Source organism: Pogona vitticeps, chromosome 7 (assembly GCF_051106095.1).
Source record: "Pogona vitticeps strain Pit_001003342236 chromosome 7, PviZW2.1, whole genome shotgun sequence".
Taxonomy (NCBI): Eukaryota; Metazoa; Chordata; class Lepidosauria; order Squamata; family Agamidae; genus Pogona; species Pogona vitticeps.
The window spans coordinates 3,494,773-3,518,369 of record NC_135789.1 but is presented as its reverse complement, the minus strand read 5'-3'; the positions used below and the strand labels follow the sequence as shown (position 1 = coordinate 3,518,369).

At 47.4% G+C, this 23,597-nt stretch overlaps 1 protein-coding gene across 7 annotated transcripts in view; it reads right to left on the bottom strand.

Annotated features, from left to right (window-relative positions):
• RERE (arginine-glutamic acid dipeptide repeats) overlaps positions 1–23,597 on the bottom strand; it is a 266,304-nt gene that overhangs the window by 44,585 nt on the left and 198,122 nt on the right. For all 7 annotated transcript variants that reach the window (XM_078379232.1, XM_078379236.1, XM_078379235.1 and 4 more), the window contains one exon: positions 5,232–5,312. In XM_078379232.1, the coding sequence (XP_078235358.1) occupies positions 5,232–5,312 (81 nt within the window). The remainder of the gene's footprint in view (positions 1–5,231; positions 5,313–23,597) is intronic.

Here is a 23,597-nt window from a genome sequence, read left to right as displayed (position 1 = left end):
CTCTGTTGCTAGAAGAAGGCTCCTTGCCCAAGGGACGAGACAGTTAGGCACGTCTGAGACCGGTTTAAACAAGCAGCACGGCACAGGCACTTACTGCAGGAACCAGCCTTGTGATAACACCAAGCTTGGGGAGGTGCACCGGTGCTTCAGCCAAGGAGAAACAAAGGAACAGGCTGGCATGTGAGTTTTCAGAGTGAATTGGGGGAGGGGGGAGGCGGGGGGGGAGAGAGAGGAGGAGTTTGATTATTTTAACAAGTAAGATTAATTGCAAGGCCCAGACCTCTTCTGTTTAAGCCTCTGCCTGGTAGTCGCTGCTGGCCAAAAGACCGCATGCAGGCCAGCAAAGGAGCGGGCTGAGGAGGCTTAGAAGACATGCTCTGTTGTCCCTCTAACGTGCCTGGCAGAGAAATGGAGCCCGGATGGAAGAGTGGGGAAGGTGCTCACCCCTTTTTTTTCCCCTCTGCCAATCTACAGCAGGCCTAGTAATATGTCTGGATGGCTAGTAACTTTTGTAGGCATATTTCCAAAACCAACTTGCCCGGCACAGGTTTGCAGTTTAAAAAGAGAAGAAGAAGAAGAAAAGGACAAGGAAAGAAATCCAGCGTGCATTATGAGACATTCTGCTCTGAAACACAGGGCATGTGCGGATGGAAGTTGACACTTCAAAGAGCTAAACGCTCCCCCATCAGGTGCCCTTTCCAATGTGCTGGACTGCAACTCCCAGAATTCCCCAGCTAGGCTGGGAGGGGCACACCCACAAAACTGAAGGGGGAAAAAAGGCTGCAGTGACTTGCCAGTCACCAAAAAGCAGCTAAGCCCTGGCTTAGACAGTCGGTTATGAGTGAAAACAAAAGAGGTGGAACAGCTGGGAATTTAAGGGGGCAGTCAGTTTAATAAACTGAAGACCAGTCTTGTCAATTTAAGAAAAAAACCAAGCCTTCCTATGGTAAAAGGCAGAGGGTGGAAGCATTGGCAGCAAGGAGGAACGCTGGAATGGAGAAAGAGCAGTAGTGTCTGTTTATGTTGGCAGCCGCTTCCCGGCCTAATGGAAAATTTCAGCTTTGGCTGCATCAGGAAGGCAGAAAGAGAGGGAGGGAGGGAGGGAGGGTGGCAGAGCACAAGTTATTAAGAGATGTTGGGGGAAAAGGTAAGATCATTTGAACAACAGCGGAAGAAACAGCAACCAAAAATGCTTACATGGCAACCTAGGAAATGATGTGCCAAGCCAGCCACTATATTAATTTGTCTCATCGTTAGGGAAACAAACCATCCACATACAGTAAAACTTCCTATGGGAAAGGGGGGGAGCAAGAGAGCGAGGTCCCTATCACATATACACAATTAAGATTCTGTTGGGGGGGGCACAGGCAGAAGAAAAGGTTGAGAAATCCAGTGTTAAAGGACAAAATGGGTGAGAGGCAGAGAAGCCACTTTTCCGCACCAAGGGAGTGAAAGACCAAAGCATTAAATGGCATTGGTAATTTGAATGGGTGGCGCGGGAGAGCTGAGGTCAGGGAACCATTAACCACGTAGAGGCCCAAGAGGCCAGTGGCTATTTCGCCAGCCTGCATATTGACAAGGATGGCATCCAGGGATCCGCAAGACTTCCCGCAAGATCTCCTCCTGGTATTTAAAGCACAGTGGCCCTTTCCAAACTGCCTTGCAGCACCTCGGTGCCTTAAGAAAGCTAAATGGTGGGATACTAGATTAAAGCAGGGGTGAGCCAAGAACACAGCTGGGCCAAGAATATGGCTTGCATTTTCAGCACCCCAGCCTAAAAACCTATTGTGGTCATCCTTACTTTTGCATGCACTGAAAATGGGGCTTCTTTTTTTGCACTGCCTTTTGGGCTGAGGGAAAGATGCACTCAAACAACTGCAACAGCAGTGGCAGTTGGATTGTTTTTTTTAATTTTGAATACAATCTGCTTCTATTAAAAACCAGTGGAGTCCTTCCCTCCACCTCAGTGGGCCGCGCTCTCCCTGCCATCTGGCCGCTGTTTGCCAGTAGCCTCTTCTAGATGATTTCCATCAGTTCAGAGCCAGGAGAAGGGAAGACACGTCATCTGGTCCCAAGACTGCACGAGGGGAAAATGAAAGCGGGAAATGGCACATGGGTGTTACGAAAGCCGCCAAGACCCAGTCCAAACTCCACTTCTCACCCTTGGTCAAATCCAGCCTTTTGATTTCAGCAAACAACAGTCCCAGATCAGCCCAAGATCCGATTCCTGGGTAACTGGCTGATGACAAATCAAACAGAATGCAAAAACTATTAATACAGCACACCCACTGGGAACCTATAATCACGAGAGAGAAAAAAACTCTTTAAACCAAATTGAGATAAGACAGGCTTCTTTCCCTTGTGCATCCACGTGTACAAACACAACTCTGATCCTCAAAACGTATTTCAAGTCTTCTGCTGCTTGCTGTACATTTACTTAGAAGGCAACCTGCACAACTAAAGAGAAACTCACAAAGCCTGAATCCATTTTTTTGGTCTCAGCTAGAAAAAACCCACAAAATTAAATGGGTCAATTCAGAGAAGCGCTATCCTTAGGCAGGACATCAACAGGAACAATTCCATATATGATGGGGCCCATGTAAACCCTAAGGTAGACCTGCGTTCCTTCTCCAAAACAAAGTGTATCCACACAAGACGTCCTCCTAAACAAACCTCTTCTGCTGTTTTTAAAGCTGGAATTAGGTTTCTGTGGGTTGCTTTTGGAAACAAAAACATGGACGCAACTTCTTTTTCTTTTTTTCCATTTGAAGCCAACACCGGGGGGGGGGGCTCCTGGACCCCTGCAGCATGCCTACCTGCTCTTTGTTTTATGGTATTATTGGTAGTTTTATGGTATTACCGAGGGACACTTTGTTTGGAAAATTTTTTCTATAGAAGGTTACTTTCTCACTATCACCCAACTGAAAAAACCTCAAATTGATCTGATATAAAGAGTTTTAATCAATTACTCTTCTGCAAATCTGTCCTGAACAGAAATGACACTTTTAAAGAAAGCTATACACTTCTCCCTCTGTTTTGAGATTATGCACATGGCTGTAATGGTAGTTCATCTGTGGATGGTAAGGTGTGACCCTCCAGATTTATTTTATTAAGTTTCTGTCCCCCTCCTTCCACTAAAACCAGTTATATTCAGGATGGTGAAGAAAATCAGCACTCAATTTTCTTTTTTCCAAAAACGAAGGAAACAAAATCATCATCATCAAAAAACTTCACAACAAACATCCGGTTACTAGTTATGCCCTCCTCACCCCTCTTGGTCTCTGCCTAACTGAGGAGGCCAGATCAAGCAAGAGGAAGACCAGTGGGCGAGAACAGGAAGCAGAGATTAAGCAATCTGCCGTAGGTCAAAGGTTACTGGAAGATCAGTTACCGCTAGAGGCAGACGAGGCCGAGATTCAGAGCGCTCAGCGTGCATCCCTGTATCAAACCCCTTTCACTTTCAAGCTGTCTCTTTTCTACATTAAAAGTTCAGGCCTCAATACAATTAAAATACACTAATAATAAAAAACAGTGAGGTTTGAGTGGCAGCATTCCAAGTTCATCAACCATAGACTACACAATTACGATTTTTACAGGACTTTATTTGGTTCTTTTTTTGGGGGGGGAGGGGAGTATAAATTATATGATCTGGCAACTTCCCAGCTTGGAAATGGTGGCTAGAAAAAGCACGTTTCTCCTGTAACCCGACCACATGTTTACAAAACATAAAAGGCCCCTCTCTGTGCCTTTTTGAAAAGGGGAAACATAGTTGCCATATAATAGATGTATCAGAGAAAAGAGTGACAATTTGTCAAAATATTTTCAAATGACTTCCTTGACTTCAGAAACACAAATTTAAAAAGAAGAGAATAATTTTGTTCCACTATGTATTTCTAAAGTTGTTTTTGGAGGGGCTTGTGGTAAAGGCCCATGTTATTTTCTAAGGATGCATGCCTTTTTTAAAAAAAAATACTGTATATTATTTTCATTTGTCCAAACCTGCTTTTTTCCAAAGCACATTTGCCTACAGAGCAGGCATGACATTTTAAAGTTTGCTCGCCCTCTGTCACCATCTAGAGAACAAAAACCAGGAAAACTCAGCCGAGGCATTTCAACCCGCCCGCCCGCCCGTCTGATTCATGCGATGTTATGATTAATCCTTCATGATGATAGATCCTCGTGCCACAAGGCACAGCGCTCAGCAGCTGCACTTCGTACCACGGAGGCCAACCCCAGAGTCCAAGTTATTCAATTAAACTAAAAAACACGACTTGTCATTACCATGACTTCCTTTCCTCTGCTCAGGCAAACAAGTCACCGACATTTTCATGCTAATGAGAGTCCGCAAATGAGTAACTGGCCTTCGAGCAACGTTGACGGATTCGGTTTCCCGGTAAAGCTGTGTGGGAACGACCACCCAGCCAAAACACCACCTTTGGCCTGCTGTTTCCATTGCTCCTTACTGCCTCTCAAGCAGGAAGAAGAGCTGCTTTTTAACACAGCTCCCCTGCAAACAGCAAAGCAGCAGCAGCAGGAACCGAACCAAACCTTTTAGAGATCTGCCATCCTGATCAGCATTTCCACAAAAGCTGTTCCACCTTGTGAAGTGCCCGTTCCTATTCGCTGCATCGCAGAAGCTTGCTAAATCTGCCAGCCTCTCAGTTTCTGATAATTCCAGGAAGGACAAGACTAAATCAGCTCATGGAACGAAAACAAAACCTGTCGTTGGCCATCCGCGGAATCCAGAAAAACAAAACAACCACTCTTTGATGCTCTCTGTTTGTGTGGCAGAGAAGAAAACCCACCCCAGTCTCTGCTCCCTGAGGTACAACAGGGCCCATTTTCCACATGGCCTCTAGCTATACTATCTGTTCTCAGACCTGTGTCAGGAACAAAACCCACATTACCTAGCGTGCCTTTAAAAGTCAGTCTGACTAACACTGGCTTCTTTCCAGCACTACCGGATAAACCACACAACTTTGCAAAGAAAAATGGTTTCCAAAAAACGAAACCAAACCAAACCACAATGCTTTAAAACAACAGCTGTGAAACCCTATTTCCCTGTTGCTGCAGCAGCAGCAGGATGATCCATAAACAGCTGAGTTAGAAACCCAACATAGGGTTAAAGGCTTTGTAAGATCAAACAGAAGAATGCAGAACAGCCTTTTTTTAAAAAAGCGGCAGCAGCAGCAGCAGCAGCAGCAAGTTACATAAAGTCCACCAACACTTACCGTCTCCTTATTGGGAAGAAGTTCTTTCCGGATCCTGAAGAAGTTCTTCCCATATTGTCTGAGTCCTTTAATGAACCGTTTCTGCATTAAAACAAAATCAGAATGTCATCTGGTGAAGGGGGAGAGGGGAAAGAATCTCCAACAAGCATCACCATAATAACTTCCTATTTTATTTCTATAAAATAAAATAGAAATGTAAGCCCCATCAAAAGTCCACTGTTCCAGGTCTGGGCCTCAAATCTAATTCAGGACCAGAAGGTTTCAACACATACAAAAGAAACACCCTCATGGCTTTTTTAAACAAACTGACATCAGCATGTCTGTTTTGAAGGGCTGCTGCCGGTCTTCATAAAAATAAATGTGAAACCCATAAGCAAGATCTATTTCCAGCTCAAGCAGGCCATGAAGCTGGGGGGGGGGGGGGGAGAGACACACCATGTTTTTTGTTCCCTACTTTATGTGTGGAGCAGGCAAAAAGGGTTGAAGGGGGGGTCTCTTTTCACACTCAAAAAGATCCCGGCTGCTTTAAAGGTTAAAAACACAGAAAACTAACATCTCCCAGTGAAAATTTCTTCCAGGAAAAAAGAAAGAAAACGGCTGCGTCAGTCGTCTCTTCTCCCTCCAAAAAAGCGTCTCATGTTCCCCTTCAAAACCCAGAGCTGCCAAAGTCTTCTTTCTGTTCGTGTTAGCACATAATCCAGTTTGGCAACCCTTTAAAAACAACACATAAACCACAAGAAGGACGCGAGCAAACACACAGGGTGCACACCAACACCACCCGGAGACTTCCGTGCAGATGTTCTGGATGCTCCCCCCCTCCCGCCCCGGCCACAAGGCTCGCAAACCCCCCCCCGCCCGCCCGCCCGCCGGGCACCGGAGGAGGAGGAGGAGGACGGGGAAGCTGGCCACTGGAAATCCAAGCGGAAGGAAGGGGAGCCGCCGAGGCCCCCCCTGCCCCCGCTCTTCTCAGGGCAAAAAGGGGGGGAGCTGGGAAGGTGGGGGGGGGCGATCGGAGGAAGCCAAACTCCCAGACCAGGAAGGAGATGGCCGAGGGAGGCAGGCAGGCAGGCAGGGCAGCCCCGACGGCGGCCGGAGCCCAGAGGTGCGAGGGGCAGGGAAGAGGCGCCACCTGAGGTCTCTCGTCCCTCCGCCCCAGAAGGCAAAAAAACCGGGGGGTGGGCGGGGGGCTCCTCCTGCCTGCGCGGCGGCGGCGAGGGCGGCTCTGACCCCCTACCCGAGAGGGGAGGCGAGGCGAGGCGAGGGCGGAAGGGAAGGGAAGGGAAGCGGCGGCGGCGGCGGCGGCAGCGGCGGCGGCTTAACATGTGATCCGCGCCGGGGCTGGGCTGTGCCGAGCGCGGCAGGAGAGCGACAGCCAGAGCCACCGGGCTGGCTGCAAAAGCCGGCCTGGATCGCCGCGCCGCTTGTGGCCGGCTGGCCTCCGCGCCCGGTTCCGCCCGCCTTTCGGCTCCAGGAGGCGGAGAGGGAGGGGGGAGCCCCCGGCCGCGCCCCAAGACGCCTCCCAAGCAAGAGGGAGAACCGCCAGGCCCACACCCAGGCCGCCCAATCGTTAAGGGGCGGCTGGCTGGAAGGACAGCAAGGAGGGGGGGGGGGCAGCCTGGCTTCCAGTGGCAGGGAGTTCCACCACCTGGGAGCAGCAGCCCCAGAGAAGGCCCCCTTTCCTGTGTCCCCATCAGATGCACCTCTGAAGGGGGTGGGAACAAGGGAAAGGCCATGAAAGATAAACTGCTAGGCAAGAGAGTGCACCCCATTCCCCCACCCCACCCCACCCCAAGCCGCCAGCACTATCTTCAGTTCTAAAGTTCGAAGGGCCACATCCAGGCTAGTGTGACAGCACCCCTATAAGGGAGGCGCGGTGAGGCTGACTAGTCCCCACATTGTAGATTGAGGGTTGAAAAGGGCATCTTGCTTAAGACTGGCCACTACCTTTCCTGTATTTATGGGCCACTGCTTTCTCCGAAGTGCTACAGAACTGGGCTTAAACATCAAGATAAAAATAAAAAGCATGAGCCAACCCAAGAACGTTCCAGATGTTTGGGGCTTCCGACTTCCCCATGAAGGCTTGCCCAAAAATGTCCCATCCCTGCAATTAGAGTTCTCTCTCCTCTCATAGGATGCCACCTCCTCTCATAGGAAGCCTTAATAATGGTCTTTCTATCCCATTTTTCTGGAATCATCATCATCAGCCATCCTTCCTTGGACAGTGCCTTCTCTCCCCCCCCGACCCCCCACCCCATGAAAGACCAGTACAGGCCCAGACTGGTGTCTAATATTTCAAGCAACCATGAGCCCTGACTTTTAGCCATTTTGACTCCCAGTTTTTCTCCTATAGTTCTGGATGACACAAACAGTATTGCCAGAAGCTATTGAGCATATCTGGATGTTCAGAGGTCCTATTGGTATATTTAAAAAGTGTGAAGCAAAACCAATAGTGTCATTAATCAAATGGGCACATTCATATTACAGACTAAAAATTATGTAACCTTCTCCCTGTGGATACTTCTAAAGGGAGCTGACCCTATCTCTATCAATCAAAATATATTATGGAGATACATATGCTGCTTTTTTTCAAGAGAGCAGTAGTTAAAAAATTAAGGTGATGGAAAACGATGTGAAAACAAGGAACAAATAAAGTATCATTACTAATTCAATTATTTTTCTTTAAAAAGATTTAAAAGGGCTTAAAATATACAAAAAGTGACAAGAATTAAAACAAAATATCCATATGGTAGAACTGAATTTCCCTTTGCCCAGTAAACACAAAGTATCATGATAATCTGTTGGTGTTAATATGTTCCTTAAACAATCAGCTGGTCATATCCTATCAAACATGGAATAGAGAAATGGCTTAAAAATGTAACAATGTTGAGGCATAATAGTAGACCTGAAAGACTGGTTATTAGTACTGTACTTCAAAAAGGTCCTGGAGACCCACTAAGAGATACCACCAAATCCGCACTTTTATTTTATGAGTCAACTTACCTACTCCAAGGACAATCCTCCAGCACAAACGACTACCCAGGCTAAATTTATTTTCACCGACCTACAGACCTGCCCTTTTGTTTCCTAGCTCATTTTCAACATGTATGTGCAAGGAAGGAACAGAGGCTCATAAACTCGAATGACCCTTCGTAACAATTTACGAACAAGCTGGGCTTCAATAAAGCACAGAATCTACCTAGCAGATTGTGTTGATCAAGGAACACTCTGTTTTGGACCGAGGAGGATAAATAAGGGGGGGGGGGAGAAAACCATATTAAAAGGTGTACAGAGTGTTCCCAAAAGAACATTCCAGCCCATGGATCTAGAAGCGCTGTGGAATTTACTATGGGGGGGGGCTGTGAGTCTATGTTCTTTTAAGGACCTGGGGGAGTCACTTGGCTGTTTGCCTCGCCTCCCGGGAGGAGAAATGCTCTGAAATCAGACCTGTCTGGCAACTCTACCTGACGCTGTGCTAGAAGAACAGATATTTATTTTTAAACAGAGGAGCAAAATGAACGCAAGAAGTATCATTCTCGTTTTGGCACAGACGTTGAACGCCAGGCTGGTTCCCTGAATATCTCGTCCATGTTTCAAGTGGGACCTATAAGCATGTGATTAGTCCCACTGGTGAAGGCTGTTACACTTGCTTGCCCTCACTTGTAAATTAGTTTTTTGGTTGTTTTTTTTTTTTTTTGCAACATCCCACCCCCTTAATCTAGCAGTTTCCTGAATTCTGAGATGTCAGTAATCTCTCTTCAATGAAACCAGATCTTAGACCTTAGAATGGCAGAGAGCTGGAAGGGATCCTATGGATCCTGGACTGGCTTTGCAACCAGGTATCTAAGCCACTGAGCTCTCCAACACCTCCCTCTACCTTGTACTTTAACGCAGTTGCATCCTTTGCTCAATGCACTGTGACCTGTTATTTACCTTGGGCCACAGTGCTGAAAACTGGGGCTGCTTCCCCTCCCTCCAAAATAATTTAGCAAAATTCATCAGTGTGGAAAGTTTTTAAGGGGCAGGGGTGCTCCCTTTTATAGGCTGTCTGCACCTTCAGAGCAATCTTTTTCTAGATCAACTTTCCGGCTATAAAGCCCCTTGCATGTCTGGGTAAGAGTTTGGAGCATATTTTAAGGCATGCTCCAAACCCATTAAATTACACTGAAATTGTTTATTTTTCTAGTGAAAATATGAAGTATGGGGTCTAGATTCTTCACTTCTTCACAAAAGCACAAGATCCCACCCAGGTTCACCTGATCCAAAAGCCTTCCCAAGAGTCACATCACAGCGCATATAGCAGGTCAGAGGTGGGTAACCGATTGTGCTTCACAGGTTGTTAAGACTCCACCCCCCATCAGTCCTAGCCAGAACGGCAAAGGTTAAAGGGATGATGGGGACTGTTATCTAGCAATAGCTGCAGGACAGCTGGCTCCTGAGCAGGGCTCCCAATGATAAGACGCTAACGGTTATGGTCACTGCAAATTGGAAGCAACTGAATGGTACAAAGCAAGGCTCCTCACTCTGTGCCAGGGGGGATACCAGGCGAGGGTCGGACTCTTTCCTGCTGTAAGCTGAGCACTTGGCTCAAACAGCAGCGGACCTGTTGATATCTTACCACTCACCTCTGTGAACTGACACAGAGACGAGCAGCAGGATACAGAAGAACACAAAAGGGACATGCTTCAAGCCTGCTGATCCACTGGGGTTCTTAAAAACTGTAATCCTGAGGTCTACTGGACTGAAATAGTGGCTGGTGGCAGCAGCAGGGGAAAAAAAAGGACATAAATTTTAGGCAAAGCAGCAGCCTGGGAACTTTAAGTACCAGCGTCAAACTCCTATTCTTACACACACAAATCCAAACCTGACTTTCCCCTAAATTTTCCTGATTTCAGCAACCTAATTTAGGGGGAAATCCAACCTTGTTGTTGCTATTGTTAAATAATTGTTAGTTGGAACCATAAACAAACCAAGCAAGCAAAGCAATACACCTTGAGATTGACCCACAGATCCTGATCTACTGACTTCATGTATCCAATTGCAGATCCACCACAAGGGCTTCCCTCGGTTGGACCTAAGAGCTCTGAAAGCAAACCAGACAGACATGACAGGTGTACACTCTCTCTCTCTCTCTCTCTCTCTCTGTGTGTGTGTGTGTGTGTGTGTGTGCGTGTGTGAGAGAGAGAGAGAGAGAGAGAGAGAGAGAGAGGAGTATACTCGCTAGATATCCTGTAGTCTTTCCTGCAGTAGGAACTCCACTTTTAAAAATCACCCAACTTCATTAAGTGGCTACGGTTGATTGAATAACAGAAGGAATGAGTGAGTTAGAATGGAGTTTATCACTGCAGACACCCAAAACATTTGAGCATGTTTCAAGAGCCATGCTTAATCACTGCTTGCAAGCTTTCTCTTAAGGACCGGCTGCCTGAGTGGGGCTTTTAAGGTGAAAAAGTTGTGCCTTACTGCTTTTGTTTGCCATCTTTTAATGTGGTATCTGTCTGATCTTTTTCAGTGTTTGTATACTTTTTGTTTTTAGCTTTTAAATATTGTCCTTTAATGATGTAAGCCACTTTGGGTCCTTCTTAACCAGAAAGCAAGGATAAATATATTTTAAATAAACAAGAAAAGTTTTATTTTTATGCATCTGAATATGCAGGGAAAAGGTTGCTGCTGTTCAGAATCTCATATCCCAACCCACCTCCATCTTCCATCCTGTCTGACTATCTGTCGCCTTTTAAGGGCCCAAACCATCGTCACGGAGTTGTTTTTGGAGTTTGGCTAGGAATGCCGCTACCTCCCCCCACCCCGGCCCTGTGGGTGGTGCTATTTTGGTTGCATAAGAAATATCTTTGCATGCTGAACTCTGGAAAGAGAGAGAGAGACAGACAGACGATTCTAAAGGCAAACTTGATGAATTTCCTCCTCTCCGACTGCACTTTGTTTGATGTCTACAATAATTATACAAGAAATTGGAAGGTGGACCATAAAAACCATTACATTACTTAGAAGCCGGTTTATAAAACATCTTGTTTTTTGTATTACCTCCCCCGTGCAGACTAGGGGACATTGGTCTCTCTCCTTTTAATGTTGGAATAACCATGAGAGGAGCTTCACACCTGAGCGAGAACAAAACAAGTGCCTCAAGGTCACTCCGTGGGTTTCAGGACAAGCCAGAAATTCGAACACAGGTTTCTCGGATCCGTGTCTAGCAGGCCACCAGCTAGGCTGAAACTGTTTATAAAACTGCACCAGCCAAAATGTCCCGATTCCTCAGTAAGATATTAGTTTCATTAACCAAAAAGTACACATTAAGAAGGGGGGGAAGGAGGGGAGGTGGAAAAACTGTTCTCCACCCCCAGGATTTTTAGACATTAAAAGAGCGCTAAGCCCCAAACTGTTTTTAGTGGCTGGAAAAGATTGCTGGAGAAGGAGCCCTTGGGGATGAAAAGAAGGACCTGGTTGGGGAAACATATATGCCCCCAGGCGAAGCTGGCAATTTGTATCAGCGAATTACTATATATTGTCAGTGCTGGGAGGACTAACCTCTCCCCTCCCACGCCTTTTAAAATTGCCAATTTCTAACTCATGCCATTTCCTTTTGGAATCCTTTTGCTTTCCTGGCCGGTGTGATGATGCTAGGTCTCAGCAGCGTTTACGGTATCCCGAGAGTAGCCTTGGCAGGGATGAAATCTTGCAGAAGGCCTTGGCGAAATGAACAGGACTTGGGGGGGTAGGTCTCCCCCCCCCCCCGGTTTGGGGTAAAAACAACCCACAGACACAGCATGCGTCTCTGGGAGAGTACCTTCCCTATAAGGCGGAGAGTGTAGAAATTCTGTGGCTCGGTGGGTCAGCGGCCATTGTTGACAGACAATACAGATACGTGCATTGCGAAAAACGGTTGCCATGGCTATCGAGCGGGGAGAACACAAGGTCTCCCAATGCCATTTTACAAGCTGATGCTCCCCCACGCGCGCACCCATCCACCGCTCTCCCTCTGCCACATAATTTATTAGGTTCTCTGGTATCCCTGCCACAATGTGTAAACAGGGGGGCTATAAATAACCCAGAAGCGGCTCGAAACAAGCATGCTAATGTTTGCATATGCGCTCCTGGTAGGCCCCATATTTTATCTGCCGAAACAAATGGCATGACAAGATACACAAAGCCATTATGTTCGGACTAACAGAGCTCAGATGGCATGTTTATCAATGCGGCGATAATGCCATTACGGAGGCGGCCGCGAAGGTTATGCACCAGGGTTTCCATTATGGAGGGATTACGGCTTGCCAAATATGAAAATCCAGCAGCGCACGGACCCTGCTCGGAGGGGCTGCTTTTAGGGTGCTGTTTTGTTGACACAAAGAGACCCAATGGAACTGAACTCCTGAAGACCTGAAGAGTGTCATCTCAGAAATGCGGGGCCAGGTTCTTCAGGGCGTTTTTAAAGACCTCTAAGCTAATTCATGGCGGAGCAGTGAATTCACCAGGAATGAAGGGGGGGAAAACCCACCGCTTAGCAACCAACTTGTGAGGCCGATCTATCTGACAAACGGCCGCGGCTGTTTAACAGCTGTGGTCGGGCCCCTGGGAATTCTGGAGTCTGTAGTCTGTAAACGATCTGTAGCTCCCTGCAAAACTACCGTTCCCAGCGATCTCTGGGAAAAGGAAACGGGTATTCCATGACCTTAAAGTAGGCGACACAAATAGGGCCTCAGAATACGTATCCGCAAGTCTTCCCGTTTCCACCCCTGGCTGAGCATTTTCCGTTGAACAGATCTACGGTGTGCTTTGAACTTGTCCTGCTTCTAGCCGAGGACCCCGGGGGAAGTCCTCTCCTGACAGTAAACTGTGGAACCGGGCAGAAATGTATCCCAACCTCCTGCCTCACTCTGGGAAAGTGGATGAGGGATTTTGTGTGCTCATGTAGTGGCCTTCAGCACGTCAGGAAGGTCCCCGCAACTGGAGCGGCAGAGGTACAGAGTTATTCTCATGGTGGCCACACACAGCTTTGCAACGTCTACTCTGAGTGAGGTAAGACTGGAATCTTCTCCAGCCGACTGAAGGTGGTGGTGGGAGGTCCCACATGATCTAGTTCAATGAATCACACTCATCAGGCTTTGCACATGAAAGAGGTAATCTGTGCCTTGGGAGCGCGACCCACTGCTTCCAACACCCTCAACTGCTTACATCTGGCAAAGTGTAATACTGTACATGATTTGAATTTTAGTGATATACAGGAGGGGACCCGAGTGACTCAATAAAGCTGCATGATTTTCTGCTGGCGGAAGAGTGACAATCAAGTGTCTTCACTTAGGCAAAACCCAAAGGAACAAGACAAGAACAGGTGGCACCTTAAAGACTAACTATTATATTTTAATGTAAGCTTTTGTAGATGCCTCCACTTCGTAAGACATATGGAGACAGAATGAAATGTGGAATGAAATACTAGTTTCACAAGTAAAATGTTCTAATCAATCACTGGCTCTTGGGAGTATGGTACATCTACATGCAGTAATTTATGGTCTGTGTTGTTTTAGGGCTCTGTTTGTAAACATTCATCCAGGAGACAGAAAACAGACACCAGGCCTGAGCAAAGACGAGGTGGAGGGAGGGTGAAGAGAAAGAAGGGGTGTGGGTTACTATTTTAAAAGCCATTGTTTTCCAGCCTTAGTTCATTTCCTCTGAAATAGGAGGATGACCAGCAGTTATGAAGGATTTGCCTATGATGTAAAAGTTACATGAGGAAGGTTTCAAACATTTCTCGAGTTCTCTGGGTCACCGGATTCAGACTTGTTTATCTCTTGCACCCTGAGAAGATCAAACTGTCAGGACATCAAAAGATTTCCTTTCTCCCTTTGCATCTTTCCTTCCCTGTCTGAATCAAATCCTGTTCCTATCCACAGGAAACAATTACTGCAGAGAAGTACTTCCTACGGAGCAGATAATTAACCTCTCAACAGTGACTAGAGTCATCAGAGTAAAGACGGAACAACTTCTTTCACCCTGGCCACATTCCCAGTAACGATTCTGGAGACTGTGGAGGGATGATGGCTTCTTTGTGTGCCTGCCTGCCTTTCTTTACCTCCTATCCTTTATCCCAGGGTGGGTCCCAATATTTACCATGTTAAACCAATAAATTACACACTGGAGTTGAACAATCCACCAGGCTACCATCGCACTCTAATAAAAACCTCTACTTATTCAGTCAAAGGTTGTTGGAAAAGGATGATTTTCAGCTGGCCTTAGAGCGGACCAAAGTTGGAATCAGGTTAACTTCTAGAGGTCAAGTATTTCATAGCTCACTGTCTCCCAACAGTGAGAAGAACTGCTATGAACCATTAAGTCCAGGCTCATTTAAGCAGCCATATAAAAGTTGTGGTGGCAAGTCTCTGGCCTTCTAAATGGTGTACTCCAATTCCCATCAGCCCCAACCAAGGCACTATGAGGTATGATAAGGGGTTTCTCCTTATCCCAGTAGAACAGAGGGCTTCCCCGATGATTTAACCCAGTGGTTCTTAACCTTTTTGAAAGAAACGCCCCCTTGAGCCATTGAGGAAGTTATCATCGCCCCCCCTCCCTTAGGTGATGATACCTACCTACCTACCTACCTACCTACCTACCTACCTACCTACCTACCTACCTACCTACCTACCTACCTACCTACCTACCTACCTACCTACCTACCTAGTCTCCCTCCCCACCCGGGTCTGAGGCAGCGTTTCACAGGCGAGGATAAGGACCCAAGAGACCCTTTCCTTCCACCCGATCCACACTCAGTGCTCCCCTAAAGGAGAAAGGCAAGACGTGGCAGGTAGAAAGAGCCTGATCATCTGGCAGCAGCAGCAGCACCGGATCTACTGCCAGCACTGCGGCTGCAGTCGCCTTCACAGGTTTGGCTCGCTCCAGAGCCCCCCTACCGCCCCCCTTCTGTTCTTTCGCCCCCACACTGCCCCTTTTCATTCTACCGCCCCCCTGAAAAAATGAAATCGCCCCCTGGGGGGCATTATTGCCCACGTTAAGAACCACTGATTTAACCGACAGACAAGATGGGAGAGGGCTAGATATCCTATCCATCATGGAATATACTCATGATTAAGGGTAGGATGGGATATAGATCAGTGATGGGAAAATATGCAAGGACTGAGGCCCACGGTTCTACAGCCACTTCCCTAAAGGAGCAAAAATTATATTAAAAAAAATCAAAACAGTACCAAAAATCTACTTTCACTTCTTTTGATTTGGGGTTTTGCTGGGACAAGGGGGCATCCCATTTTCTTGAAAGCTGCTGCTGCTCCTGCTGTTGCATCTCCGGCTGGGGGCATTCATACACCTGTGGAACAAGAACTGGCGTGTATTGTAGAAATCTCTTGCGGAAATAAGAAATAGTGCACTAATACGAAATAAGGAGTTGTGAAATGGTACCCGAGAGATGCATGCCGCCAGCCAGAGATGCAACAGCTCCCCCCCGCTTTCTGTAGTTTTTAATGTTCTGCCTGCCCTCACACTCAGCCAGGCTGTCATTAAAACGGCCTCCCTCCAGGGAAGACCAAAGCGGGGCATAGGACGGTTATTAGCTCCTCCTCCTCCTCCCTGGCGGTGCTCAGCCGTGGGGGCTTTTGTCTGCCACAATAGGCCTCCCCTTGGCCTGCTGGAAGACACTGGCCCTCTGCGAGCACGAGCACAGCTGTGTGTAAATTACACATATAAATAGATTAGCAGCATAATATTTACGCCAAATGCAAACACGCTAATAAGCACATTTACATACTTCTTGGCAAAATCAGATGGCGCAGCAAAGAGGCACTCCGGCCCGGGCGCGTTCCGTCTGCAGATCGCTCCGGGAACAAACGGAGATGCTGGTCTTTGCAGGGGAGCGTTAATATGTGTGGACTAGAGAAGACACCTGAAGACCAGCAACGGTGGATCTCTGGGCAAGCGGGCCCGCAGAGCACACACCGAGCCCTTCCTTGTGATGCTGAAGAACTTCAACTCATTGGGCAGACGTTGCACAGGCACAATGGACATGGCGCGGCCTGGGGAGGACAAAGGCGTGCAGTGCCGTACCGCACTTGCGGTCACTTTTGGCGATTTGGTGGCCGACATTATTGCCTAGCCAACAGCCAAACGTTTCAGAAGAGTATGGATTCTTCTTACCACCTAGGAGCAAGGTGCAAACTGCCCCGTTTTGTTCTTATGGCCAGACCTGGACTTTCACATATATAATCACTCATCCTTCGGTCCTTTTATTATATATTAGGGCATACTACTCTGGGCGGTTGAGTCAACACACCTTCCACTTAGTGTCTTTCAGGAATATCGGGGTTAGCTTCTGGATATCACGGGTAAGTCTGGGAAGAGATGGGGAAATGATTCGACTAAAATCCAGTCTTTGTCTCAGGGAGCAGTAGAGAGTTCCTTTTGTCTTCTGTCCCAAACTTCCAAGACACGACAGCCAACAGGAATGGTTTAGTGCTTTGCACTGGAACGGATCTGGAGAGATGCAACTTCAAATCCCCATTTCCCCTAGAAAACTCGCTGGGTCACTTTCTCAGTTCAACCTACCTCGCAGGGACACTAAAATGGGAGCAGGATGAGCACCATCAAGCTCCTTGAAAGAAGGGTGGGGTATAAACATAACAAACAATGTGTAAACTGGCTTATATACAGACATTCTGCCAGGATCCTTCCTATTATATACAGATATTCTGCTAGGATCACCGCAACCTTTTCCTCCTTAGGGACTTTGTTCAAAGATCCAAAAATGAACAGTGTTAATTCAGCAGAAAGCAGCTGTCAACAACAGCTTGTTACATCCAATCTTTTTCTCTGGTTTACTCAACCCACGAATCTCTAAGAGGAAATCAAAGGAGAAGGAGAAAAAATTTTGTTTTTCCAAGTGTTAAAACTGGACCTTGTGATTGGCTGTGATTCACTTTGCGATGACTCCTCTCCTAAGGGCTAGTCACTAAAAATTTCCGTTCTTTCCGTGTAGCCTACAAATAAAGCATCCAATGAGAAACATCAGCTTGGGAGAGAAAGTGCTCCTGAAGGTGGCAAAATGACTAAAATAAGCCCATGCTCTGGGGCTGGTGTGGAGATGGAAAGGGGGGGGGGCAGCCGCTGCCTTGTCCCCTTAGAAGCTTAAAGACGTCAGGGTGCCTTTGCCCTGATAATTCTCAGCTCAGCTTTCAAAATTATGCCACCGGTACATTCAGGTACAGCCATCCTTATATGTGCAAGTTCTCTGGCTGCAGAGCCAGAGGTTGGGAGTTTGATTCCCCCTCTGGGCCACCCTGACAGGGGCCGGACTCGGTGATCCATAGGGTCCCCTTCCAGTTCTGGAGTTCTGAGGATGATGATTTCTTTCCAAGTCACTTAAAAGACAGGCAGGGTGGGGAGAACCTTAAGAGTGTTTCTGGCTACCGCTGGTTTCTTTGCTGCATACAAGGATGTCACCCCAACAGGCTGCTTGCTGCAAATCAATTATCTGTACAGGAAGACTATTCCTGTGTTGCCACCCCCGCCCCCACAGCCCTGCTGTTTCTGCCCCTTGATTACAGCCTTTTCCGGATACCTCCCCTCCTTGCGCAGGCGGTGTTTGCAGGCGGCTGCCCTCGCTCGGCTTCCTTGGGCTCAGCGTTTCATGTTAGCTCCCGTTAAAGGTCCAGGTTTTGTGCCTCCTGGGCTCACTGAGCCCCACGGCCTCCTCGATAAATCATCCTCCTTCGCCAACCATGGCATGATTTTGCTCCAGCCCCCGGGGGTTGCCAGGCAACCGACACGAGAGAAAGGAAGTCCGAGGGAACTGCTGACAAACAGCCAAGGGGGCCTGGAAACAACAGACTTCTTTCTGTCAGAAAATTTCGTTTTTCGGGAGAAGGACACCTCTCGCCGCCCGCCCTCCCACTCCCTCACTAAACACTAAGCGATTGTCTTTTAAAATAAATAAATAAGTCACCATCCCAAAAAGCCTGTTGTCATGAGCATGCACGCATCCATAACACTTCCTGCTCCACTACTAATTGTTCTGGGAGCTGCAGGGAGGCAGCAGATCACATGGCCGTGTATGGCAACAAGCGAGGTGATCCGGCAAATGAGATAAAGTCAACAGCGCACACACTGGGAGCACTAATCTAAGAGAGCAGCCCGCAGTGGCGCATCCAGACGCCGGGTGCGTGGATCAAACAGGGTTTATTGAGCATTAAAAGCAGCAACAGATTAAACAACCAGCACGGCTGACGTTCTGTACAGCTGGATCAAAAAATTAGGTTGCTTTAATTTTAAAAAGAAAAGAAAAAGAAAACCTCCATCTGATAGAAATGAAAAGGTATCTCACAGCAAGGCCCTGACAATCTGGAAACATAATTTGCAGACTGTAGGGGTCTCCTCAGCTGAGCAGACGGAAGACAACTCCTTGGAGAAAAAGAAAAAGTACCAGACTCAGGGTAATTTATCCTCCATATAGCTGTGCAAATAAAATCCACCAAGGCGGCGGTGGTCCAGGATGATGACAGGCTACGAGTACGGCATTCCGAACCAGAAAGTGGCTGGCCCAGATCTTGCCCCTCTGAAGTCACCTCAACTGCTTTCTTGTGAGTGCTCACTGGTAAGTCCTACTTGCTTTCAGGTAAACCTGCGGGTTGCCTAAGATACGCCTGCCTCACATGTGCAATGGATCATCCATGATTCATCCTGAACGACCTTACAGGGCTGCTGTTAGGGGGTACATCAAGATATATACAAGAGGGACACTCAGACCACTAAAGACTGACCTGGATATTACCAGTGGCCTTGTAAAAATGAAATGCCATGTCTGCCTCCTCTTGTTTGCCAATGGCTGAACCTGCAGGATGGAAGGGGGTCCAGGCTCTGCTAGGGTGTCCCCAACCTGATAAGCTAAAGCAGCAATGCTGGCTTGCAGTGGACCACCAGAAGGGAACCTGCTGACACGCCAGAGCTATGGCCGCTGCATAGGAAGATTCGTAGCTCCAGAAAGGATGGAGGATCTTTGCTAAGACCACTCCGGCCCCACCTAGGGCAGGGCAGATTCTGAGCAGCCCTGCCTGGGTGGTGAAGGATTGCGTGGGCAGGGCTGACCAGGGGGCGGGGAGTCATCCAAAAGCTGTGAAGGACACCAGGCCGAGGAGGCTTTGATTAATTCACCTGCTGCTCTCCTGCCAATCGAGTTGCCTCAAAGCAAGCAAAAAATGCATCAATCGGAGGAGTGCCAAATAGGTCCAAGATTTCTGGGAGACCATAAGAACACCAAGCCCAGCAGGCCCGTGAATGCCAATTCTAGGTGATAACTAAAAAAGCAAAACATGTGCATGTACATTTATTTCCCTTTCTTAAGCTTTCAGATTCATCAAGCCCGACTGTGCCGGTACTTCCCCCTCCAACCACTCTTTCCCCGTCCGGGATAATGCATGCCAAAGTCTCCCACAGTGAGCTGACAGAAGAGAAATCCTAAAAAACCCTTGATATATTAGCTACTTCTTGCTTCGCGGTTTTATGTTCCCATAAACTGGATTAGAGCTCACATATGCAGAAATGTTTTTGATCCTCAGAACTGGAAACTTCCAAAACAGGGCAGTTTGTGCGGCAGAGGAAGGAACATGTCGAGAGGAAAATTCTAAATATAGGAGCAGAAATAATAAGAAACATGTGTAGGGCAACTCGTAGCCCAGAAAACCAGCACTCCCCTTCCCAAAAGTGCCAGTACCCTTTCCTTTTCGTCTTGCAAGCCTCCAGCTTGCGTTTCAGCAGAGCTAACATGGCATCCAGGCAACACTACTCTCTTCCGAGTATGCAGAATGATGACACCACAATCGCAAGCTCACTGCCACCTCCCTGATGCAAACAAGGTGTCCAAACACCAGACATACACACAGAGGAAGGCAGCAACCCACGCCCTTGCCTGCCTGTCCCTGCAAACTAGGAAGCCAGATTTAGGTCGAAGACCAAGAAAAACTTCCTAACTGTTAGAGCAGTACGACAATGGAACTCATGACCTTGGGAGGTGGCAAGAGCTCCATTGATAAGAGGGATTCAAGAGAAAATGGGACAACCCTCTGCCAGACCTGCTTTGATTTGGATTCCTGCACTGAGCAGGGTGTGTTGGGATCGGGGGCCTCAGAGGCCCACTTTCAACCCAGCTATTCTCTGATTCTATGAAACTGAAGACTGTTCATCACGGTGGAAGGCAGCAAACATCAAGGAGGCAAGGCAGTTCTTTCCCCTTTTGTTTTGTCTACTAAAAATTCGAAAGAACACAATGGCCACTTCTTGTTTGAGTGCCACTCTTTCATAAAGGGTCCACCTTGGGGCTGCATAAGACAGATCTTGATCTAAAACTGGATGCAAACGTGGCTTCTTCAGGATCTGACACAGAATGCTGGGTGTGAGGGCAAGGGAAGGAACAGTGAGACCATCCTGAAGGTAAAGTCTCCTAAGAGGGGACGGCTAAACACTGCGTTCACTTAAACAAGAGCCATCCATGTTGAAGCAGCAGAGGAAAGAGGGCGCATCTCCACACCAGTTTTCTCAGTGATCTGGTTTATAGCGGTTAAGAAAATGCCTGCAATGGCACAGGGCTCTTTTGGGATCTGGGCAGCTGATATTCCTATTTTTTAAATTTAATTTAATTTTTTATAGACTTTCCATGCTCTAAAAGCAGTCTGTTTCATCTTGGAGAAAGCCTGATCTGCCTCAGCTCCCATCTGTCACCCATCCCTGCTGAGCCCAACAGCTGGGTAAACTTCAGTCAATGTTGCAAGATTTGATTCCATTTGGCTGGGAGAAAGATGGTGACTTTATTATCTACTTTGAACTATTTTTAGTAGCAGCTGACAGTACTATCGCTGCAGGCAGACCAAACTTCTGGGCAGGTTCAGAGCCTCACCTAAGAAAGGGGTTGCGGTTGTTCTGATTGGAGTTCAGTGATTGTGCCACTTGAACAAAACTATCTTTTGACATTTTGTTTTCGCTCTTCTTCTTGCTGTTGTTAATAACTGGGAGAGAACGATGAAAAAAATATATATACAGAGAATGTGAAGGTCTTCATGTAAAGCTACTTTAATGAGCCGGCAGCCTCGACTGGAGAGCTGCAGATGTTCCAAGGAGCAAAAAGATAAATCTCCTTCAGGCACAGATGAATTGAAAACAGGGTGTCTGCCTCTCACACGAGAGGATGCAAGGGAGGATTAATTTTGTCGGTGTACCCAAGTTCAGACTTGCTTCAAACTTTGGATAACTGAAGCCAAGCAACTCTGTCCCGCCCCAGCTGCCTGTTTGTTTTCCGACAGGTGGAGGCTCCGGGGGGGGGGGGATTGCAATGGAAGTCAACGAGCCCTTGGATGTACTGAAAAATGTTCTTCTCGTTTACCAGCAAATAGCTGCGTACAAGACAAAAGCAAAGCACAGTGTGGCCGTAACTTCCAACACTGTCAGACCTTGCCAGCTGAATGAAGACTGGGGGAAGCCAAGTCAAAGTCAAGTCACCAACTCTTGGCTGGAAAGCTTCATGGGGTTTAGGATATTCCACTCAACTTCTTTTGCCAAACTGACACTTAGGAAGCTTTCTCACATGTTCTGTTGGGGCCTCCCCTCCAGTCTGCACCTTTGAGAAGAGCGGTGACCTGCCAACAGCTCTGTAATTCCAGTTCATGACCTCCTGTATGCGGAACGTGGTATCACATAATATATGAACCACCCAAAAATCGCTGCTTAATAAAGGAGGAGGAGGATGTGAGGACTGAGAGGAGGAGGAGGAGGAGCAACTCCTTCAGAACAAATGCTCCTCTCATGGCTAGAAATGGGGTGCTGATATTGAGCGGTGCAACAAAATTTGCAAAAAAGAGAGAGGGGAAGTGAAGGACAGAGGGGAGGGTTGTTCTATGAAAAGAATGGGGGGGGGAAAATCCTACTGGGTATACACAAGGACTTGGAGTATGTCTGAAGTAGACCTTTGGATCTTGGCCCAAAACAATGCAAGATGTTTTTTAAGAGAAATTTAGACAACCACCTGACAGATCTCCTTTGATCTGTATTCCTGTCACTCCATGATTCTAGGATGCTATAATACAGTGTATGTGATAGGTAAGAGAAGGCAAGCCAGCCCCAGCCTGTTCAGGAGAAACAGGGAGAGTTTGGCTAGCTGGAACCCAGCAACTGGAAGATTTCTGTACTGGAAACAGATATCTAAGCAGACGGTGTTGGGGACATCCAATCGGCAGCATCAGCCAGCAGATTTTGATCGCTCACATCCCCTCCCCACACGCTCGCTCACTGCTCATAGCTTTGGCTGCAACGTTCACTTGTGCAACAACTACAGAAGCATCACGGCGGGGCTCCGGTGCTTCAAACCTCCATCAGGGTTTTTGTCAGGAGCATTTAAGATCTCGGCAGAAGCGACTGATCCGTTCCTACAACGTGGCTATCCAATTAGTGGGGAAGAGGCTGGTTCATGCCGTGTGCTTGGCAGCAATGTATTGAAAGTAGCTTGCTTTCTCTCCCCCCCCCCACTCCGCCCCCTTTAGCAGATGATTCATAAGTTCCCTTTCTTTATTTTGCACAGGGGCCTCTGAATGAAAACAGCCAGTTGAGGAGAAAGGGTGCCAAATATTTAAAAAGCCTCCAACGAGTCAAGAGCAGAGGTGGAGGAAGGAATATGGGGAAAACTAGGGAAGGCGTCACCGCCTCATCAAAATGGGAATATGCTGACCATCTTCGAACCTGAAGATGGTTCACAAGTTTTTTACAGCCTTGAAAATACCTGTCCAGAAAAGGTCTGCATCACTCAGTTCTTCACTGGAGAGAGATTATTTTCAAAGACATGTATGAAAATGAGAATGTCAAAGGCGGCGGCTGACATTCCAATATTCCCCTCCACCATCCATCAGCAAGTCAAACCAGCTCCATACCTCCTCTCCTCTCCCTGACCAGATTCAGATTTGTAACGGGAATGTTTGATTTGAGTGCCTGAAATTATTCCAAGCCAGTGGAGGGTAAATACGGTGTGATGTTTACTGGCTTTTCTAAATGAATGAGCTACCGCTCAGCCAACCTCACAGAGCATAGCCTAAAAGCAGGAGGAATCTTAACAGGAAATTTTGACTATAAGTCAGGAAGAAGGGAAGGAGAGACACACACGCCACACAAAGGACTGGTGGGTTAGGATGGTGAGCCTAGTAACAACGAGCCGCTGAAGTCAAACAACGTGTTCAACATTAAATCTGTCATGCAACCAAAGGTTGACCCGGTTGGAGTGAGCGGGGGACGGGCGGACAAAGACAGGGAAGTCTGCTAGCTGTTTATCTTATTATGGTCCAGAAGGACGACAAATACTTGTATGGATATCTGTTTATCCTG